Source organism: Lissotriton helveticus, chromosome 10 (genome assembly GCF_964261635.1).
Source record: "Lissotriton helveticus chromosome 10, aLisHel1.1, whole genome shotgun sequence".
NCBI lineage: Eukaryota > Metazoa > Chordata > Amphibia > Caudata > Salamandridae > Lissotriton > Lissotriton helveticus.
In genome coordinates, this window is record NC_136071.1 from 823,889,939 (window position 1) to 823,909,950 (window position 20,012).

The 20,012-nt window shown below is 42.0% G+C and overlaps 1 protein-coding gene across 1 annotated transcript in view; it reads right to left on the reverse strand.

Annotated features, from left to right (window-relative positions):
• The window catches only part of MYO3A (myosin IIIA), an 869,350-nt gene that overhangs the window by 705,633 nt on the left and 143,705 nt on the right, over positions 1-20,012 (reverse strand). Inside the window, exon 6 of the mRNA XM_078662798.1 lies at positions 18,088-18,233. Coding sequence (XP_078518924.1) covers positions 18,088-18,233 — 146 coding nt within the window. The remainder of the gene's footprint in view (positions 1-18,087; positions 18,234-20,012) is intronic.

The following is a 20,012-nucleotide window of genomic DNA, read 5'->3' on the forward strand; positions in this document are numbered from 1 at the left end:
AATGTGGAAATCACATCTATAAGTCATTGAAACTCAAACCCAGTATGTGTCAATACACTTACAGGGTTACAGCAGGGAACATTTCCACGAAGATCCTGTCACCCACACACAAACAGCCTTCTTATTTGGTTCAACGAATTTCGATTTTACGGGACTCTTTTATCCCATCTTTAATTTTCCCTTCAACGCTCTGTTAGTCATTTGCAATTACGATGTTTGTACGATGCTGCTGCCAAAGCAATATATTTTCTGTATAAGTTCTCCCTGAAAAACTGCTTATTTTCATCCACCTTTGGTTGGCACCAATGGTTACGTCAGTTCTGTAACACCAAGTTCATGCCAATACCTTCTGACAATGCGATGCTTGCAAAATATTTTCTGGTATGTAATGGCTATTCGTTCACTGCAACAGGTTTTTATTGGTTCTATGAGAACATCTGCTCAAATATATCAGATGCTGATTTTTACTTGAAATAATCATAGTTATTTATACATTCGACCTGCCCTACGTGCCTCTTGTCAACATGAATGAAATAATGACAAGATGGGTGAATGAACGAGCGACTAAATTCTTTAGTTAATTAATGGACCTGTGTAGCTAATAACTGCAAATAGATAGTACACCAAGAATTCATTAGATATGAAGTTTCTTTTAAAAACTTAATAAAAGTGTGAATGTTTACAGATACTGGAAATATAACTAGATTCCTTGTGATGTACATACTGTATTCTTCTCCACTGTACTTCAGCATGTTTAGGGTTGCAGAATAGACTTCGTTTGCTAAAAGGCTCCCGAAACTGGAGGTGTATGATTTTTTGTAGAAATATTTAAACGTGGTCCTAGTTGTGGCTAGACATGGGCTTTAAAGGTGAGGCGTAGTGCAGGAAGCTGCATTGCTAATTAAGGAAGAGAGTACCCGCCACCTAGATGTGAGCAGTGGCTGAACTCCCACAAAGTTAAGCGCTAAAGGGCTTTAAAGTAAAATCATGTTTCTGTGAGGAATACTAGATGCATCCTTGACAAATAATCAGGATTTTAATAGAAAGTGTATGAAAGGACATATAAACAGCAGCACCAAAAGCTCATTTTAAGATTGGAAATAACAATGATAAAATTCCCAAGCTAATTAAGTTAAAACACTTAAATAATATAAATGGGAACGAAATGAAGAAAATCTAATGAAAGGATAAGGAGCTATTCAAACAAGCATTTGCAATGCAATAGGATTCGCTTTTGAGAGAGTTTAAGCTATTGGCATTGTGAATGACAATGCCTTTTATTTATCTGTTTTCATAATTAACACATAAATAAAAGGCATTGTCATTTACAATGTCAATAGCTTAAACTCTTGTAAATGCGAGACCTATTTCATTTTTAAAGAAGCCGCCGCCATTGTCCCGGGCTTCTTGGAAAGTAAAAGCAGACATCGTGCACTGAATGTTGCAAGAAAGCATGTCGTGCCTGAGGTAGGAGATACTCATTAAAGAAAATAGTGCTCACAGACTAAATAAGACATACCATGTTACAACAGAAGCAAAAGGGCCAATCCTCATGGGAGGTTACAAATGAAGACAAGGCGGTACTAAGGAGGGACTAACAAACCTACTAACAAATCAGAAGCTATAATTTACAAAGGACAATGAAGTCAATTAAAAATATGGCCATAGAGTGGGTGGAGCTTCAAGTACATACTCGAATACAGCATGCCTCGCAGAGCAGCGCATGCGCTGCCCAAGCTCGACCTAATATTGTACAGATGAGGCAAAGGCACTGAACGGCAGCTTGTTCAGGCTGCTGGAGTGGTGTGTGCACTTGTGTAGAGGGCTGAATACCGCTATAGTGGTACGAGCTCTGCTGCAGTGGTAAGAGCGATGCTCCAGTGGTAAGAGTGATACTGCAGTGGTAAGAGCACCTCTGCAGTGGGCAAGCACCTCTATATCAATTACATATAGTTCTTTCCTAGGTGCCCCAGGGGAAGGGTGCCTTGAAACTATAAGCATGGACAATATAAAAGATGTTTTATAAGCCCTGGTGAGGGAAAAACTGGCAATGTTTCCCCATTGTAGTGAACGGCTCCATATGCTAACATTATAATATTTTATTTAATATGAATATATTGATAGGCGCCATCTCAAAATATACAGTCAGGTATCAATTTAATAGTTGAGATAAAGCCAACAAGATGCTACTGTTGGATTTATAATAACCATTACACAAAAGAAGATATTAAACTTTCTTTTATGTGAACCAAAACCCAGCTTTCCAGTGCCCTCTCCTTATAGGCCAGACTTTTCCAGGTTGTGCCAGAGCTGTTTGATGAGGTGTGAAATATCCTGTCAGAGTAGACAATGGATTTCCTGTTGGCGGAGAATTTTAGCTACAGAAGCCAAAATGTAGAAAGGGGGTGTGGGAGCCAAACTAGTCTTCAAAGGGAGAACAACTCTTTAGGACAGTACAGGCTGACCCCCACATCCTGCACCCCTCAACCACAAAGTAGCCTCAGTAATTAGATTAAGGAGAGGGGTGGAAGAGGAGTATTAGTAAAACTTAGTCAGACCAGTGGGTTGGCTTAGCCCCATCAAACCCTTCTGGAGAGAAATTCTCCATGTTGGATTTTGAGAGAATAGTGCTTTCTGGGACAAGAGTATGCCACACTTTAGAGGAAGTGGTCATACACCTGGGTGGCACCCTGCATCCCATTGGTCAGCGGTTCACCCTACCTGAATACAATAATCTGTGAATAAATATGGTAGAGCTGCATAGCTCCTCAGATCTGCTGCCTGAAACTATAAGGAGAAGAAGAACTGCCCTGCTGGAATCTCGATCTGCTCCCAAAGGCCTGTACCCTTGGTGACTGCACCTGCTGCCAAATCTGGTACTACAGCCCTAGGGACTGTGCTTTGCTTCCAGAAATATTAAAGAGTAGACTCCTTGCAAGTAATAGGTTAACAGATCCCACCTGCATCATGTCTACCAAAAGTCCCCATCCTGGAGTGCGTCCAGTAGACTTTTAAAGATTTGGCCAGGCGTACTGTGGGAATTGTAGTCGAGAAATCCAATGAACCATCTAGGGGATTCTAGACACTTGGATTTGGGTGTTGAGCACTTTGAACCCTCAAGGGGATCTTCAAGAAGAAGTACCAGACACTTGGAGCAACTTTTGGAAAAAGCTCCATTAGGGGACAGACTTGACGTCAAGAGTCAAGTTGGCTACCTTCAACCATGACCTGCGCCTGGATTTCAGGTTCATCCAGCTGAAAGCTCCAGAGCTACAGAATTCCAGGATTTTACCAAGTCAACCTGGCAAACGCACACAGAACCCCGTCTGACGAATATTCTTGTTTGACATGGAGGGAAAAAGCTCCAGAAAAATTACTAAGTGTGAAGGTCAAATCATGACCAGATGTCCCAAAGTGGCACTATATGCTTTTAAGCACTAGACAGTGTTTATTCTTTTAAAATGTATGTCTCCGGTTCAATACATTGGATTTTTGTCATTTTGGTGTCTATTTGTTCATCCAAATATAGCCTTGTTTTATAAATTGGAATTGGATTTTTATTGTGTGTTGTGTCTTACTTAGTTTATATATTGGTGTTTTTAAATACTTTAAACATCTGTCTCCTAAGTTACGCCTGCCCGCCCTTGGCCAACTACCATGAGGTGAGCAAAGGAATAATTTATTGAGGCCTTGACTGGCGCTTTTATTTTGTTTGTGTCCTCATTCCTAGTGGTAAGTCACTACTTATCACTATTACTAATCCACTTTGCGACAAATCTCATTCAAGGTTTCATTCTTCCAATTGATGCAGGGGTCATAGCCGGAAACATTAAAATTATTGAGGTCTTTGATGAAAAGAGGAAACACATGGTGTCAACAATGGGATAAGATCCTCAAGACAGTACAGAGCAATGTGATCCACTGCAGTGACATGTAGGAGGAGAAGAAAAGACCAGAGTGTAAATCTGATTGCCACAGGTAAACATGGAAAGGTAACAGGCTGAACTGACAGCAATTCTTCTGAAAATATTAGAAAATAAACCTTCAATATGGTGGATCAGGCATGTAACTCAGCAACATAATGTGCTGCTAGTTCAATGACAATGTAAAAACTTGTCAAGGCTACCTCCAGAGACCAGGTATGCAGAGTTAGCATGATGCATACATTTTGTTGTGGTCAGGGTGAGAGTGAAATATTTATTTATAGACTACGCGCACCTTAAGAGACAAACATAATAGCTTTATTTCGGTACTTGCCATAAAAGGCAGTGCTTAAAACTGTAAAATCATTCAATAATTAAACACTTAAAAACATAACATTGTAAGATATTTAAAATACCCACAGTTAAAACTAGCAGTATATAAGGAGAACATCACAATGGTTTCCCAATGCCAGATTAAATTTCATCCAACAACTACTATATTTATTATCTACTATTGCATGTGCTTTAAAGAATCACAAAATTGCAAAATGCAACTTGAACACAAAAGAATCATAGGTGTTAAGTAATGGACAACAACAGGGCAGTCTTTTTCTGTCTGTGTCTCCACATATATACAAAACCCGGGAGACAGCAAAGACAATTGGTTGAGTTATGTCTGCCCTGAATACCCTAGCTGCAATTTTGTAGTCCCTAAAGCCCAGGTTGTGACAGAATGGCAAGATTAATGTTCTCCTATGTACATAATACTGAAAACAAAAGTACATGACATGGTCTAAAGTTTCCTTGACCTCTGGGCAAAACGGACAACTTAGTTTAGCACCAGCGAGGGGAAACCGCCACTTCGCAGTAATTGATTGAAGCGGCAAGGTCCCAACTCGGAAATGAATGCAGAATGTCTTAGCAGTCAGAGGCTCAATTGAGTCTATATACATTCCAAATGATAAGTGTCTTTAAATTCCAGAAAGGTAGAGGTGAGAGTGCCCAATACCCCCCAAACTGTGCAATCTATCATCAACATATTTCCAATACCGCTCCTTGAGCATAAACTTGGAAATGCCACTAAACATTTTCGGGTGAGCCTACGTTACCGCACCCAATCTCCTCGAGCGAATGCATAATATATCCCAACCATGCAATCCTGGTGGCCCAAGGAGTTTCATTATTTCTTCCAAGCACATTCGATAAGATAATAGATCTGCTGAGGACCAGATCCTCCTCCAGTACATGGAGGGTCTGAGTTTTCCTCGGTGAGTAAGTGAACGAATGCCAAGATCTAAACAAAGTAGCACTAGTGGAGTATTAGGGGGAAGATTGGTGTTGAGTCAGAGGAAACTATTATCCGTCAGTTCCAAGACATTGACATTTGTATGCCTCTAAAGCTTCCCACCATATAGGGACCACCCGAAGGCTTGCAAGTTATAAATTTGCAGTACTATTGTCATTGTACAAAAGCTGGACCGCGTTAATGCTCTCCAAAGGCCGCCAATATAATATTCTAGTCTGATTTTGAACTTGTGAATCAGAGGTAACCAGCCAAAGTGCTTGTTGAGAGTAAGCCCCAGGTATTCAAAGGTGCAAACCCTCCAATTGGGTACCATTTAGGACTGGGTGCGATCTAGCAGTGGCAGTGGTTCAATACCATGTATTTGGTCTTGCTTGTATTGACGTCCAACCCTCTCTTTCTGCAGAAGGCTGCACTGGTCCAGAAGGTTTTGGATTCCCATTGGGGATCTCAAGATCAGTAGCGTGTCATCTGCAAACAGGAGGGCAGGGACCTTTGTTTAGCAAATTGTTAATGTAGAAAAAAACACAGAGTGGGGGCAAGTACGCACCCCTGTTTCATCACCCGAGTCACTGGAATGGAATCTGTCAATTCCCCTGCAGGACCATACCTAACTTGCTCATAGTTATCCAGATGAAGACTCCTGAACACATTAATTAGGTTTTTCGGGACCCCCATGTTGGTTAGGACTGCCCACAGGCCCGCCATGGGAACTAGATCAAATGCAGACCATAGGTCGAGCAAAATGGCAGAAAGGCACCCACCGCCCAGTGTGACATATTTCCAGTAGATTAGTTGTAGTTTTAGCACTTGATCGATAATGCTTGTCCCAGCCTTAAACCCTGCTTGAAGGGGTGTCAACACATCCACTTCCTTGATCCATGCTTGCAGTCAACTCACCAAAATGCTGCAAAATAGTTTCTGTGAATGGTCGATGAGGCTAATAGGAGGATAATTGGATGGGGCAGACCTAATGCCCTTCTTGTATACTGGAACAATTTCAGCCCCTGCCCACGTCTGTGGCATTGTAAGCCATTTCATGATATTATTAAAAAGAAGGGCAAAATAGGGGCACCAAATCTCCTCCTCAGTTTTGAACAGGTCCCCAGGCACCTTATCAAGCCTGGCCGCTTTTCCTGAGGCATTCCAATCAATTGCCGAAGCAACTTCACTCATTGTAATAGGGCTGGGAGCATAATAAATATGGTGGGACAGTTCAGCAGCAGGGAAAACACTAGATGACTGAGACTCATTTCCCCACTCCCTTAGTGTCCAGACCTTGAGAATGAGTGACCAGAGTCAGTTTCTCACGTTTCCCGCAAGTAGGGCTCAGTGTCAGGCCAGCAGCTGGCAACAGGCCCCCCTCATTCCTTCCCACATCTTGAGCATAAAGGCCTGAAAAGTGTTCAACCCAAGCATCAGCTGCTATGTTACTACACAGCAGGGAAGCATAGCCAAGACTGTTATTGGCCACTAATTTCCAAAAGGAGCAATGATCTTTCCCTTTGGATGCAGCCAATAATACCGCCCACCTAGCCTTTCGTGGTCTCTTTTGACCCCATCCAGTACAGCTTTACGTGAAGTTCTAGCTTCCTGGGTGGTTACTCTTGTCTCACCCAAATAGCAGCCATTAGAGCCCGCCTGGCTAGTCGACATGCTAATTGAACCATTTGGTCACATGAGCCCGTTTAGGTAGAGTTCTAGCTTCTACCTACGAGAACTCCTTTATGGTGCGGAACAGGGAGCTTTGAACATCAATAAGAGCCTTCTATACTGAAACTACAAATATGTTCCCTTCTTCAGCCAGGACTGCTTCCAAGGCTGTGGAAATGGCCTTGTACATCTGGGACTGTATAGCAGGGGTTGTAGCCATAATGCACCACCTCAACCTACATCTGTTACTAGTTGGAAAAAGCCTCCTATCAGGGGGTTCTAGGTCATATTGTGGAAGAGTGGGCTTAGGGAGAGATTCAAGGCAGTATGATCACTGTCCTGTCTGGATACCACCTCCAGATCAATTACCTGAGACCACAGCCTGACATCCATCAAAATGTAATCAATAAGGCTAGCCCCACCTTGCCCATTAAAGGTAACCTTCCCTTCTTTGTCTGACGGTGTCCTCCCATTGCGAGCTCAAAGGCCATTGTTAAGGGAGAAAGTATGTATTTGCAGGACTGCAGTTGACACATTTTTAATTGCTTGGAGTGTAAGCAACGGAATTGCTCATTCTTCATTCTCTTCTACACTAAGTGCTTCGGTGGTAATGCCAAGGAGTTCAAAATTTCAATTATAATCCCACGCCACAACTCTATAAGCATCTACCAGGAGAGATAAACGGGGCTCATTGATTAAATCAATAACAGTTAAACTGGTCATATTGCCCTCGTGTCTACAATAGACATAATGCAACCATAATGAAAAATCATTGGTGAATTGCAAATGCACACATAGCACATCAGGGTACCCAGGATCAATTGACTTTGAGGTACAAGCCAAGATAGTTTTTAGCCAAATTGCGAGGCCCCGCTGCCCAGTGGCTTACCCTTCCCTGGAGAGTCAATCAAGATCTCTAGTTAAATATTTGGGAACTGGCTATTACTGGGCAGGCAAAGTCAGGGCTTGTTGACTGCTGCCAGTGGACCAAGAGGTTGTCTGAAGGTGTTGTATCACATGACCATTTTCTCCAAGATTCATTGTATTTCACAGCACAAACAAGATCATAACCTAGAACCCACAGTCAATTCTCGGCTAATTAAATTGTATTTAGACTGATAATACTAAAGTAGGTTCCTGGTTTGTGAGCCAATATACTCTTCCTCTGTAGAGATAGAGCCAAAGCTGACAAGCCATAGAAGTGTGTTTCCCCTCTTTTGAGGTGGGGTGAAGCCCCCAGACATTGCTCTCAGACCTCATACATTAGGGATAAGCAATTCAGTGCTGGTACTGCTCAGAGACAGCTGGCCCACCTTTGCCTGTCACTGGTGTGAAGTTAAGGGCACAGCCACTGGAAGTATGCGGTTTGATAGGGTCAAATTATGAGCCAGGGTTGAGTAAATATGTGTCAAAAAAGGTCAAATATTTGATGTCATGTGGCACATTTTGTGATAGTATTACTTCATTATTTTTTTCATTTTTATTACACTTATTAGCACTGTCTGGACATTAGTTACACATCATTATTGCCCACTTAACACCCAAATATAGCAATTAGCAACAGAAAGGTGGCCAGTCGAGCTTTGCAGAGATCTTCCACTGCGCTGCAACATGAACTGCTGCATTTTAAGTAACCTTTGAACCGTTTGAGCTAGAAACTAAATTGTTTTTGTCTAAAATCTGCAGGTTAAACAGCAAATGAAAGATTATGCGGCAAATGCAACAAATCTATGCTTACTCAAAAATGCTGCATCCGCACAATGGCATAATTCCGGTGGCTCTGGATATGGGTGCTTAAAATGAATGAAGGGGAGTGTGTGCTTCAGATGAAGGAGACTGATTCAAGCTTGTCTAAAAGAGGACTACTTTTTTTAATTAACTGCAAATGACCCTGAAAATTCGATCTCTGGAGTATCTAACTGTCATAGATGTTTTTGAGTACAATTATTTCCTTAACATTTAGGTGCTAAGTTTCCCTTTCAAACTTTCACATGCATGAGATGATGTAAGTAAAACAAGGCTGGTTCTGGTACCGTGTCATAGTTGTGAAGTTTGTAGAGCTAAAACCACACTTTCATCCGCCTGTTTCAAAATATCATGCTTGCTATTAGTCACTGTCCTTAACAAATGAAACACAAATCTCCTGGTCTATTTATTCCTCAAAAGTGAAATCTCGTGGTGACTCCCAAAGCACAAGAGGAAGCATTTGTTTAAAACAAAGAGGATGGGCAGTATTACATTTTGCGCATTGTAATGATATAAAAAATTGTTGCCAAAAACAATTTGTTATGATGTACCCAACACAGCAGCTGTGATTGTTAAATGAGAACGGCCTGGATTTCTATAGTTTGTACTGCTATTTGCTCAATGTGGGATGGCAAAGGGGTTAGGGGTGAACATAGCTCCCTCTATCACAAGCTTTCATTCTCGTAACACCTTCAAATAGAAATTACAGTTTACATGCTACTTGTCATATACATTAGAGACTCAGTTGGGGAAACTCCACTTTATCAAGTGGTGTTTGTTATCAAAGACTGACTTAAATGTGTTGCCATATGATAGAACAGTCAATTGTGCAAAATAATGTGTGTGATCTTTTGGACAAGGTAAAGAATCAGGGTTGCAAATGTATTGAGTTAAAAATAGTTCAATTTTCTCCCATAATAAATTAAATGTCCTGGAACACCCCATTGGAGAGGGCCTTAGGCTTGGCTCTGTGCGAGTGCCAAATCAGTCCTTGAAGTGAGAAGGAAGGTTACAACTTCTGACAGTTCCAAATACAACGTGCATATAGGCTTCTGACAGTCTCGTGGGTCACACAGTATTTCCTAAAAGTCACTCAAAATGGCAGGACACTAAGGGCCCGATTCACAGAATGAACTTAAGACTCAATCTTAAACTTATTACTATTTTGGTATTCACAGAATGCACTTACTACTTTTGGCATTCACAGAATGAACTTACTACTTTTGGTATTCACAGAAGTTAGGATTTTGTCTTAAGTCTGTCTTAAGTCTGTCTTAAGTTTGTCTTAAGTTTGTCTTAAGACAAACTTAAGACAAAATCCTAACTTCTGTGAATACCAAAAGTAGTAAATTCATTCTGTGAATGCCAAAAGTAGTAAGCGCATTCTGTGAATACCAAAATAGTAGTAAGTTTAGGATTGAGTCTTAAGTTCATTCTGTGAATCGGGCCCTAAACACTGTAACCTTATTTCTGACAATCTAATGGAACTTTAAAAAGCTGGGTCACAACTGATTGTTACGGACATCGTTCCTCTAAAAATGTACGCTGTTCTGCCAAAAGGAGACAATTATATTATTACAGTTTGTGAACCACTATTTTCTGGTTTGTGCACATGGGGCAGGACACATTAAGTAATTTCTGTCGGTGAATGATGTGCAGCCACATAAGCAATTGAAGTGCATTTTCAAATAAAATTGTGATTACATAGTTATTCCTATATTCGCAGTACATGGGTTGTTTAAACATTCTGCTGGCCTACAGGTAGTCCTTTTACGCAGTATTGACACTGCTGCAGTAACACCTCTACAAAATATATTACACACTTTTGAAAGTGTTTCCTAAACTATTCTTACCAGAGTTTACAGACAAAAGAGGGATTTCAAAATATTAACTTATTTAGCCTAAACAATGAAAAGGTCATTGTTCTAAATCACACTTTTATATTAACTATCAAATTATTTGACAGAAATTAAAGGAATAACAATTAATACCAGAGCTTGCAGGGGAATTATGCTGATGATCATTTGAAGCAACACAAAATGATGATGGACAGAATGGTAAACATTGTCAAACACTCACCTCAGCCTCAGATCTAGATTAAATCAATTTTTTGTGCTCACCATTCCACCCCAGTTTTGGACCAGTCCTATGTAAATCAGTCTTGACCCTACTCCCCATGGGAAACGTCCAGCTGAAACGGCCAGACCATGTCCTCACTGCACCAGAAGCAAGCATCCTAGGTCTGGTTTTGGGGTATAATCCCTTATTAACCAGGCTAGCTTGAATCCAGTGGGATAGCGAACACATGACCCACGCCTGTGCATCCACGTCTGTGCATACCCGTCCCACTTAGGGCGACTTTAGCAGCACAAAAAGATGACAAACGGAATGCTGAACATTGCCAAACACTCACCCCAATCACAGATCTGGGTTAAATCCATCAGTTATTTGCTCACCATGCCACCCCAGTTTGGACCCAGGTGATCATTTGAAGCCTATCTAGAGAGTTTGGACTCCTAGATATATTAAGTGATAAAAATGTCAGGGTCAGAAAAAAAGATCATGCACCCTTTGACAAGCAGGGGCTTTACTGGTGACTCACTGTCTCACCCCTACAATCTCAAATGACCAAGGACTACTGGAAGAATAAGGAGTTGAAACTACAGAAAGTTCAAAGGGCTTTTAGTGTCAGTCTCACTTTCTCTTCATGATTCTTCCTTTGCGACTTCTGAGACTAGGTGCACCAAAGGGCAAGCCAGGGACTAGGTGCACCAAAGGGCAAGCCAGGGATACCAGCTTCTACCACTAACTGCTAGGGCACCACCATGCAAGGGATTTAGGTTAGTTGTGCTTTGCCTCAACTCTCATGTTCATCATTTGTACTGGATTCAACCTACTTTCCAGTTAAAACTGTAAAATGATCATAGCCTTGCAGATAGTAGGAGGAATTTTATTTTATTAAAAGTGCACTGCTATAAGTTCTAACAAGACACAGTGCTGCTTGTAAAGTAGACCAGGAAAGTAAGGTGAGCATTTTCCTTAATCTGCTCTGACTTTTTTTGTGTTGAGACTGCTAGCACATTCTGTGCTATTTGGTACAAACCACTACAGAATTTGATCTTAACTATTTTTATATTTTATTATGTCTTTTGCGGTTGCTCTGATCATGACTAGGTTTTTAATGTTTTCAAACGATGAGTCTAAAACATCTAACACTGTATTAAACGTCTTGCTGTAATTCTGTCAAAGTTCAATAAAATGTAAGTCCCTCTTATTTTATGCTGTACACACTAAAGCACAATTGTGTGCTCAAACACATTTTTATTGTATTGTATTGGAGCTTTTGCATGGTGCTTTTCATGCAACAGGATTGATTCATAATGTGTTAGAATCAAGCGGCATGCAACAGAATGAAGACAGAATGAGGGTCAGGAGGGAGGGGTCGACACGTTAAAGGAGCAATCCCATTGAAGAGGTGTCATTTGTAAATGTGGATCTTCAGCTTGTTCTTTAAGTAATTCTCGTCATTTTTGATGCTGACCATAGAAATGTATGTGCCCTGCAGTGAGGACAATTTCCTTCACATGCACTTGCCTTTCCTGGCAGTTGGATTGACAAGATGATTGGCCTGTCTGGTTCTGAAGTATCTAGATAGAAGGACCTCTGAAACTGAGCTGTAAGATACGTGGCACAATTTTCCAGACTGCCTTACGGATGAGGCTAGCAATGCTGAATTATATGGAAACATGAGGAGTAGGTCGACTGAGACTTTTTAAGTCTGGCTGGATGTGGTCCCAGGGTTTCAATGTGAAGATTAGACTGGTAGGTCTATCTTGGATGAACTATAAATTTGTTATTTGACATTAATAAAGCCAGTCATGAAGGATACACTATAGTTAAGTTTGGATAGGCTAATTACTCTGACGAGGAACACTGGGTTTATTTTTACTCACTGGACTGGCTAGGGACTTCCATGAGGACATAGTCAGCAGTGGGAGGACAGGCCATTACAATGTCAGCAGCAGCTTTCAGGCTGTTTCCTAGCCTGAAGGAAGCATGCAGCATTCAGATTCACATTTTGGAACGATGATCAGCTTTTGACTCAATGCAGGTCCAGTACAAGTTCAACAAGCTGGAAGAAAGCTGCTTTTGAATATATGTTGAAGCTTTTGGACAAAATCCACTTTAATGTAAGGTCCCTGCATCCTTGAGGTTCAAAGGGCCAAAGCAATCAAGTTATTAAATGGTTTTTCTCCTCCGGGAGGTGAGTTGGAAGGCCTTTTCCCCATAATACAATGCAGCGGTCATTGACTGCATGCAGATGGCCACGTACCCCTACTATGAACTTGTTCTGGCAGGAAACCTTGCAAATTCCCCTAGATGCTACCGGAAACAAAGAACGAAAGAGGAAGAAGTGGGGTTTGGAATTGTTCTCCATCAGTAGCATCCATTGTGCATCTTGCAATCATCATCTTACCAATGAAAATGGGAATACCTACAAGCAACACTAACACAAGTTTCACCAGTAATTTCATGATGCGGCCACACAGCAAGTGTGATCATTTATTGCAAAGGTTATGCTCATAATGCTCATGGGCTGCGGTCAGCCCAAGTCTCTGAATTGAATGCACTTGAGAATTCCAGTTGGTAGCTCCTCTAGTTCTAACCATTGCATCTTAAATGTTGTAACAATGCTGCCATCAGCTAGGTCTTGTTTTGAGAGTGTCAAAGGGGGCCCCTTCAGGCAATATGGTGAGATAAGGTCAACGTCTCTCTTAGGGCATATCAGAAGGGTGCCACTGGGGCTAATGAATTTGCAGTTTCAATAGCCCCTCAGAATTGTGTGTTCCTCAAACATTTGCCCAAAAGTCCAATATCAAGGAATTTTATCTGCCAAGTGTCCAGAGCATGTTTCTCAACAACTATATCTATTGATACTGTACCATTAGTTGTCTTCTTCACGTTTCTGGTCAATGATGCTCAAACATTTTACCAGTGAGTGCACTGATGGCAGAACTATCCAATGCCCAGTGTCAGTGTGTGACTGGCCACTCCTATAGTTTCCTTACCCAGTCCTGAGGCGGAAAGCCGGGAGCTGGAGGTACGAGTGTATTTTTAGTTGAATTGAAGCTAAAAACAACTGTTTTAATAATTGTGTGGTGTAACTTACTTTGTCGCTTTTAAACCAAGCGCTACTGCTAGGAACTGCTCCCTTCTCAGCGCACAGCCGACCTGAACGCTGTCGCGTTTTTTCATCCATTTCAGCGGCCGCCATCAGCCCAGGCGTGCGCGCTGACCACGCCCCCTTTTAGGCCACGCCCCCCGATCGCTCTACAAAAGCACTGAATACTTGCGCCCATCTACATTTCCTTACCCAGTCCTGAGGCGGAAAGCCGGGAGCTGGAGGTACAAGTGTATTTTTAGTTGAATTGAAGCTAAAAACAACTGTTTTAATAATTGTGTGGTGTAACTTACTTTGTCGCTTTTAAACCAAGCGCTACTGCTAGGAACTGCTCCCTTCTCAGCGCACAGCCGACCTGAACGCTGTCGCGTTTTTTCATCCATTTCAGCGGCCGCCATCAGCCCAGGCGTGTGCGCTGACCATGCCCCCTTTTAGGCCACGCCCACCTTTCTGCCAGATATGTGCATGCACAGGAAGCGCAGCGGACGAGCGCAGCGGGAGCGACGTTTGCGCGCCGAAGGCGTGCCTAAGGCAAGCCCGTCTGCGCCCGTCCGCGCCAAGACCGCAACAGGCGCAGGAAACTCTGCCCAATCCACCACACATATCAGCTATCTCTCCAGCGATCTTCACCGACTAAACGGTAAGAGCAGCTGCTCCTGCCAACTTGATCTGGCTAACTTCACCAGCTCGTTCCACTGTAAAATCTGCCGATGGTCTCCCATTATAACCCCAGCCCATGCCCCCCTCTCCACTCCCCTCCCCAGGGCTAGTCCACCGCCCTTTAAAGGAGGACTGATTAATGCACGCTCTATGTGTAAACATAGCCAAGACATAAGAGACCTTATTCTCGACACAGACCTCGATTGTCTCTTGATAACCGAAACTTGGCTAACGGAAGACAGCAATCCGGACTTAGCTATTGCCCTTCCCCAGGGTTTTTCCATCTTCAGACAGGATAGACCGAAAGGGAGAGGTGGCGGAGTGGCGGTGATACTGAAAGACAGTTTTACCTGCCATACCTTTAGCCTAGACCCCTTAAAAAACACTGAAGGTCTCGGTTTCTCAATCAAACTGAACGAATCCTCGTCCTTCTCAGGCGGACTTATCTACCGCCCACCCGGTAATCCCTCTAGGTTCCTTGACACACTGAGCGACACTTTGGGTCATCTCTTACTTAGATATCCTCATTTCACCCTACTTGGGGATTTCAATCTCCACCTTGAGGCCAAGTCCGACCAACAGGTCAACAACTTTCTACAGACCCTAGAAATTTTTACCCTTCAGCAAAATGTGACTTCGCCCACTCATTCCCTTGGACATACACTTGACGGGGTTTGCTCCAACTTCCCCTCTCTCACAACCCTACCCCCGGTCCCGCAAATATGGACGGATCACAGTCTGATCCCATTCCATATTAAAACCTCCTACCCGCTAACTTCCTGTAAATCCTACTCTCACCCTGACAACTCCGTCAACTGGAAAAAGTTGCAAGAAGCCCTCGTACTCAACCCTATTCCTCAAACCCATGTCCCCACTCTCACAGGAGATGTTGAAAGCGACGCTAATCTCTTCCACAGTTGGATGGCTCAAGAAATCAGAGTACGGGAACCCCCTAATCGGCCCAGAAAAACAGACAAAAAACCCAAATGTAATGCCCCCTGGTTTACCTCCGACGTAGCCACATCCCATCTCTCCTGTAGAAAAGCGGAACGGAAATGGCGTAGAACGTATGATAAGGCTGACCGACTATCATACATTCAACTTAGGAAAAGCTACCATTCCCACATAAAATCAGCTAAAAAATCTTTTTACATTAAAGCTATCAATGACTCCAACCAGAAACAAAAAACACTGTTCTCTATAGTGAAATCGTTCACCCAGCCAAAGCATTACAAACCGAAATACCCCCATCCCAAGACTTTTGCAACAAAATAGCTGACTATTTCGAGGATAAAATCAACGCTATTCAAAATAATTTTCCCCCTCCCCAAGCTATCCAAATTCCAGGCAATCTGCCTCAAAAAGCAACCTTGGGGTGTACTCTAAAAAATGTCTCTCCGGTTAGTCTAGACCAAACCAGAGAAGCTATCCTGGCGTGCAAATCCGGATCGCCCTCAGACCCCTGCCCCCCCAAAATTCTCCACCAACTCATCGATGTGGTAAACCCTATAATCAACAACATTGTTAATTCTTCCCTTTCCACGGGCTTCGTCCCTTGCCTTTGGAAACAGGGAATAGTTAAACCACTAACGAAGAAAGCCAACAAACCCCCGTCTGATCTTACCAATCTTCGGCCCATCTCGCTCCTCCCAGCCCTGGGAAAAATTACAGAACAAATGGTTTACAAGGAACTCAAAAAATATCTGGAGGCTCACACTATACTCCACCCACAACAATCAGGTTTTCGCTCCCATCACTCCACTGAAACGGCACTGATAGAACTCACGGATTCGATAAAAATGCTTCAAGACCAAAAAATGAACGTCGTCCTCATTCTCCTAGACCTCACCGCGGCGTTCGACACCATCTCTCATGCTATCCTGATCAGCAGATTGGTAGATATAGGAATCTCCGATGTGGCCCTATCTTGGATAAAATCTTTTCTAACCGACAGATCCCAAACCATCGCCCTTGGCCCATTCCATTCCAAAGAGAAGAGAGTTTCATCAGGGGTTCCCCAGGGCTCCATCTTAAGCCCCCTCCTCTTCAACGTTTACCTCATTCCTCTCATATCCCTCATTGAGTCATTCGGCATACTTGTAACATCGTATGCCGATGACACTCAACTTGTCGTACCCTTGGAGAAAAATTCCACCAAGGCTGAGCTAAACCTCAAAAAATGCCTGAAAGCGGTCTTCCAATGGATGGACTTAAACCATCTTAAATGCAACTCCAGCAAAACGGAGATCCTCCCCATAGGAAAAAATACCACCTTCTGCCCAGCCCTCTGGTGGCCAGAAAACTCTACCGCCCCTCCCCAGACCGTCACCACTGCAAGGAATCTCGGGGTCCTGTTCGACACCGATCTTTCCTTTGACCATCACGTCAGGACCGCAGCTGGAAGATGTTTCGGAATCATTAAGTCCCTGAAAAAATTCTTTGACTTTCTTCCACTGGATTCTAGGAAAACGGTAACAGTGGCCCTAATAATCTCACGTATAGATTACTGTAATGGTCTCCTTGCTGGAGCTAAAAAGTCTACGCTCAACAAACTCCAAAGTGTTCTTCACGCCGCAGCCCGACTGGTTCTAAAGTTGCCCAGGAAATCGTCCATCTCCGCTGCTTTGAGATCTCTGCACTGGCTCCCACTTCACAAAAGAATATTCTTCAAGATGCTGCTTGTTGCCTTCCGGGCCTTCAATGGCTCCGGTCCTCTATACCTTACCAAACTATTCCCCCACTACAACCCATCCAGATCTCTGCGTTCCTCTCATGATAATCTCTACCTCCCTGCCAGGTGTAACTTGAAGACAAAAGGTGGCAAAACCTTACACCACCTGCCCTCCAAAGCATGGAACCTCATGCCCAAAAATCTGAGACTCCAAACCCATGAAAAACAATTTAGAAAATTACTAAAAACCTGGATCTACAGCCTTAAGGTTGTCTACTCAAAAGCAGCCATATAACTTCCTCTCTCTCCAGGATATGATCTAATTCCTCTACCGGGAAATTCAGCGCCAAGATGCTCCTTCCGGAGCGAACGTTGCGCTCTATAAATACCCTCACAAATTCACAAATTCACAAAATTCACAGTGTCACCAGTATTCTACCCAGGTAGTAAATCAAGGTCCTTGCACTAGTCGACCAGTAACCACTATCGAAAACTCTGCAGCGATGAATGCAATAATCAATCATCATATTTCACTTTGAGAAAAAGTACTTTACATAATCCTGGCTAAGGTATAGCTAGTTGCAACCTTCATGATTAGTTAATGGTAGGAAAAGCTTTAACAAAAGCAAAGCACGTACAAAGCTATGCGAGCAGGGAAGAATTGCAGCTAAGACAATACACAATTTAATATCCAGATGTGGTGTCTGTCATCAGGAAAATAGGTCACAATAATGATAATAAATATTGCTAATATTTAATTGACAGTAAAAGAGGCAAACATAACAAGGTTGCATGATAAATGCCATCAAGGTGACTGGTCGGGCAGATATTTTTTCTCTGCATGAGTCAGTTATGTTACTGAACTACTTCCATTTAAACTGAGACATTCCACTGCCACTCTAGTAATACAACACACTGTGCCAGAAATTCAATAGCTTGATTCGCGTACCTTGGAATTTTAAACAGGGCTCTCATTGGATGCAAATCAGCCAAGGGCGGATCTCCATCTGCCAGCTCGATAGCAGTGATGCCAAGGGACCACGCATCACATCTGGCATCATAGGTGGTGTCCATCTGCTGCTCACAAGCAATCACCTGTGAAATTGGTTTCCAAAAATAAAACAACTATTTAACACTGTGATAGACTCGAAAACAGGACACCGTTGTGCCAGATGAAAAGCTGTATTCTTAGAGTTCTTGTAACTTGACAGTATTATTGCACACTGAAACTACTGGTGTGGACTGGTAGCACTCAACAATAATATATATTTTTTTATCTAAGAACAATTACACCTGCCTATTGTTTTTCAAATATGCATGCGTGAAAGGCCATTTCCACAATAATGTTTTTAATTTCAATCACCCAAAAGGGATGTAGCTATCATTAGTGCATGAAGAGCAGTGGCACCAGGGCCAGGTACATGATGGTGCCACTGCACTTCAATTGAGGTTGCCTTTTACTACCGACATGGGTGCCTATTTTCTTTGATAGCTTTAGTGTCCTTACCATCTTTGATATGCCACTGGCACCCACCTAACAAACAGACAATGTACATTTTCGCCAAGAGCGAACATTACAAAGAGCTCATTATAGGGATAAAAGGTGTTGCTAAATAATGTTGCATTATATAGATAACCTACTTATTTTATAAACATCACAAATATCAAAACCCTGTAAATATATGAACCTGTGATTTGTCTTCTGAGTGGTCTTTCTGAACTTCATGAATAAAGGTGTAAATGTCACATTCAGGATTAATCACAAGAGAGTGTCTGCATTTTACCTGATCATTAAAAAGAAGTGCATTCCGGTGCGATGACTGCTTGTCCACAACTTTACATTGCCAACGCTTTTTGTTTTCCATTCCTTACTCTTTGTTTTTTTCTTGTGTTTTTTAATCATCTCCCTGTAGTTAAACTATGTTGTTTGGGTTACAATAAGACCAGGACAATAGTACATTTTATTTGTCCCCAAAAGCAAACATTTTCATGGTATGAGCAATAAATTAAAGAAGGGTTTACATACTCGTTCTAGGTACCCTTGCCGGATAGGAAGCACAAGTACCATTCTTTTAAAACAATATGCAATGATTATTTTTTTTATTAATTTAAACCTTCCATTTCATGCATAGGACCACAATGTTTAATGGCGCTATGTGTATTTTTTAATTTCTACTTTCAATTTACGTGGCATATAGTAATAATATAAAATTTAAAATAACCATCACATTAGTTTGCCAATCCCAGAGTTACTGGATATGACAAGTTGTGTTGTTCTTGCAGCAGGTTGAGAAGATTTAGTCAAAATACCCATTGAACGTAAACACTTGCAAAACGTGTCAGTGCAATTACACTGTAGATCTAAGCAAAACCTTCCTATATTTGAAGTTACAGAAAAGTTTTGAGGTAGGTTTTAAGACAAGTCTGACATTGGTTGACAATGTAAGATTAAACTGTGCATTCACTGATTTGAGTCACACTTGTCTATTCCTTAAGCAATATATGAAAACATAACGCTTCGATGCGAGTACTCATGGGAATTTACAGGTTTCACATTTCCAAGACTACTGAGTTTAAAGTCGGAAATTACTTCAACGAGGCACAACTATATAGGAGGACATTTACGACTTTCCAACTCAAAATAATGAAAATTAACAATGTTTTCTTTACTCTCTATAGCAGCTGAGGTGTGCAAAGCTACTTATTGATGAAAACCGAAAAAGGAAATTGATTTCAAGGTGAAACGTTCCATCAGATGTTTAATTTTTTCAGAGAAGACAGACGGTTAGTGAATAGGGTAATGTTAAAAACAGAGTGAAAATCTGATATGGAAAAGGTAATTTACTAGACAAACTTGGCTACAATTTAGAGAAC